Source organism: Gymnoscopelus microlampas, assembly GCF_963454915.1.
Source record: "Gymnoscopelus microlampas genome assembly, chromosome: 2".
NCBI lineage: Eukaryota > Metazoa > Chordata > Actinopteri > Myctophiformes > Myctophidae > Gymnoscopelus > Gymnoscopelus microlampas.
In genome coordinates this window covers 60835337-60839377 of record NC_139939.1, presented here as the reverse complement: position 1 = coordinate 60839377, position 4041 = coordinate 60835337, and the positions used below count along the sequence as shown (strand labels likewise).

The window sequence follows — 4041 nt, the reverse complement described above, 5'->3', positions numbered from 1 at the left end:
GGGGGACCAAAGAATGCTATTGGTTGGGTAGCTTGTCAATCAAGAATGCTATTGGTTGTGTAGGTTGTCAATCAAATCATCCCGCCCCTCCTGGAGCATAGCCTACTTTATCATCAACTTTAGAATAAGTGGGACCATAGTTTACCAAAACACACATCATGATGATTGAAAGGAGACTTTAAACCAGTGACTGGAATCATATAGTATTTATGACCATTTGTATTAAGGTAAGAAAATCTAGTCTAAAGTTCGTCAAAAACCCATCCGCTTACAATGAGAGAATATCCTTTCTGACACCTGCAGGCCACCTACAGGCCATTCATACGAACTGTCTCTCTTCCGTATCGGCTTCAATGTAAATATGTCAGGCTGGCCCCTTGGGTCAAGCACATATACAGACTGTCAGTGTTTGTTCCTCTGCTCTTGTTCTTTGTGTTTTGACCGTGTCCTCATTTAGTGATCCGACAGCTGCCTGGAAAACAGCTCTTGCTTAATGTTTAGCCTAGAGTGGAGTTCTCAAATTCTGCCCAGACCCGACCCGACCCAACGTTTTTGGGCCGGGCTAGGGGGTGAGGTACAAGGAGAGGTGAGTGCTAGGGTCAGTCCACAGCTAGGGACCACTGAAGGAGGAGAGTCTAACACACTGTATGATTATCCAGGGTCTCAGCAAATAGTTACTGTAAAGACTTCAGCCTGACATATTTACAGGCCCAAAATATATAATATATATGCCCGAGGCTCGGGTTCCGTGAAGAAAACTTCTTTCCCCCAAAAAAGACATTTCATTTTCACTAACGGTAAGGCTGATGGAAATGGCCGTGAAAATGTTGGATTCAGCTGAAAGTGAACTTTACTCAGGTATCTAGTTTGTCCGTCTGACCTTACTAGCCTGTGTTATTAAAGAAAATCGGGCGACAATGGCCGTTTTGAAGATGTTTTGTCCATTGTCTCTGGAACAGAAGGTCCAATCTGCTCAGTTCAAAGCTTGTTGGATGTGTGACTTTGAGCACATTAAGCACACAATGACACCTTTTCTGGTTTTCTGGCCTAAACGTATGGTAATTGTTCGGGCCGAGCGTCGGGCCGGCCCAGTAGGGCCCAGTTAGGGCCGGGCCTTAATGTTCAGGCCCGTTGAGAACTCTAGCCTAGAGTCCTTGGCGGGGGAGTTGGGAATGTGTATAAAATAAATACATACATACTGTACACTGTGTATGAAAGCATGTAGATCTGCTAAACGTTGTACATTGTAAATGTGTTCTGTTCTCTCTCCCCAGCGCTACCTGAAGAGCTTCTTCCAGGTGATGCTGTCCTCCGGACGTTCTCCGCTGCGGTCCGAGGCGTCGGCCAGTGGCCAGGGTCCGGGTCTGGATCCGGGTCTGGATCCGGGTCTGGATCCGGGTCTGGATCCGGGTCTGGGTCCGGGTCTGAGCAAACACTCCATCTGTGAGTTCTCCCCCTTCTTCAAGAAGGGCGTGTTCGACTACAGCAGCCACGGTACAGGCTGACCCGCCCCCCCGACCCGCCCCCTGACCCAAAGAAGCTCCACAGTGCCTTACGGGGGTCTCAGCGTTGGGCGGCCAAAACGAGACCACCGTCTGAATGACAGTCAGAACCCACCAGACGCTGTGGAGCTGTGGACCGCCGTACCGTGGCAAAGCACACGCTAATTAACGTCAAACGCAACAAACAAGGCTTTCAGTTTGGGACGATTTGAGATTTAAAGGACAACTTTGCCCGAGTTTGCACCCAAACCCTGTTTCACCAAAGTTTGCCAAAGTTTAAAATAATGGTTAAAGACTGTCAAACACCTAGTCAGACTGTACCAAGTGGTCAGGGAAGAGAGGGGTGTGACTGGAGTTTTTTTTTGTTACAGTCGCCGAAATCATGTTCAAAAGATCAAAACACAGGAAGAAAAATCACAAAACACACAACACTACACAGCATCATGTTTATTATGTCCTCAACTTCATTAAAACAGGGTTTGGGTGCAAAATAGGCAAAGTTGCCCTTTAACAACTTTAAACCATATTTACACTTAGTTGACTGGGGTCCCCCAGGGCTCTGTACTAGGTCCGTAAGTCTTTTTTTGCCAAAAAATGACCTTTTTAGGGTTCAAGTGGGATTGAACGTATTTGATGGTAATGGACGTACCAAACATAGAAATAGAAACATAAAACTACTGCTACCTTTATCAGGCAGGGCTTTGTTAAGCTTGTAGATCTGAGATTGTTTTTTTTGGGGTTTTTTTGGCAAGTGGCGAACCACACGCCATTGTGTGGCCGTGGTAAGGATTAAAGGAGCGCTTTGTTTTGCAACATTATCGTTGTATAATTGGTCCTCACTTATGATCATTATAGAATTAGGGATGTGCCGATATATTGTCCCGCGATATATTGCGATACGTTTTCGTGGCGATATGTATCGTTTTGGGGAAGAAAAAAAAAATGTTTTTTTTTTACAATCATTATAATCAGGCATGCAAACAGCCCCGAGGTGAAGAGGGTGACAACATGTTGTTTTTCGGGTCAGGTGTCACACTATTGCCCTATTTTGGATCGAAAACGGCTATTGTAGCTGAAAAGCTACAAGTTTGCATGTCTGAATAATGCAAAAACAGAATTATTTGTTTGCATTTGCTTTTATTTTCCCCCATATATTTTCATAATAAAAAAAGTGCGTATCGAAGTTGTGAGCCCAATATTGTATCGTATCGTTTGGTGAAATGAGTGTATCGGCACACCCCTATATAGAATATATATGACACCTTTCTGTCTCATTAGTGAGCCTGTGGACAGTTCAGAAACCTTATATAATATTATATTATAATGAGCATTAGATATAATATATTATAATGATTATAATGAGGACCAATTCTATGAAGATAAGGTTGAAACTTAGTGACGTTATCCTTTAAGTTTCAGACAGCATTGACAGCATATAGATTCATGTCATATAATCTACATAAAACATGTTACAATGCAGTTATTATACGGATGGACACATTTCCACAGGGGCCAGGGAATGTAAAACAGTCATTTAAAGAAGTCAAATGTAAAATAATAACCAGATATTGTTCATTTTGTCGACTAAAACGATGGAAGAAAATGTCTGTCAGTGTGACTACCTTTTTTCACTGAGGAAAAACTAGATCAAAAGCTTTGACTAAATATAACTGACAATTTTGTCAACAAATAAAAACTTGACTAAAATGTGAGGGACTAGTGGAGAAGAGATCCAGTACTCAGCCTGAAAATAGCTGATCTACAAGCTCACAATGCGTCGCAGCAGATCATGTATTTTCGGGATGCAAGTGTAAAATCTGCCATTATGACTCCATCGCGGCACACCGCCAAAAACACATTTTAGTCGACTAAATCAACTGTGGATTTAGTCGACTGTAATCTTATGATATTTAGTCGACTAAAACTGGACTAAAAGTTAAACATTTCACACGACTAAAATATGACTGAAACTAAATGGAACGTTATTCATAATGTAAACATCAACACCGTCTGTTGTAACTTTATAACTGACACTAGTAACTATTATTAACCCTTTGAATCCGGGAATGCATGTCTGTCATTTTAAGATGTCTTTGGACTATTCAGAAATAGCAGATCTACAAGCTCATGAGCTTGTAGATCTGCTATTTCTGAATAGCCCAAAGACATGTTAAAATGACGCAGATGATGCTTTCCCGTTCTTAAAGGGTTAACTGCCAATTGTTGTTACACAACCTCAAATACTATTGTTGGTTAAAAAAAGAAGGGGGAAAAAAGTTGTTTTACTGCCTTATTATTCAATAATTACACCAGTCATTATACTATAACACATTATTATTATTACATCTATTTTATCTGTATATTACTAACCGTTGCTAAAGCCACAGTCAGTTTTATTATCCTAATTGCAATTTCAAATTTGAACCCACTCTTCCTTAGTGCCCACTCCTCTTTAGTGCCCACTCCTCTTTAGTGCCCACTCCTCCTTAGTGCCCACTCCTCTTTAGTGCCCACTCCTCTTTAGTGCCCACCCCTCTTT

The 4041-nt window shown here is 41.9% G+C and overlaps 1 protein-coding gene across 3 annotated transcripts in view; it reads left to right on the top strand.

Moving 5' to 3' along the window:
- Nucleotides 1-4041, top strand: part of kif16ba (kinesin family member 16Ba) — a 112714-nt gene extending 108673 nt beyond the window's left edge. For all 3 annotated transcript variants that reach the window (XM_084082711.1, XM_084082709.1, XM_084082710.1), the window contains one exon: nt 1275-4041. In XM_084082711.1, coding sequence (XP_083938837.1) covers nt 1275-1505 — 231 coding nt within the window. In that variant the 3' untranslated portion in view covers nt 1506-4041. The remainder of the gene's footprint in view (nt 1-1274) is intronic.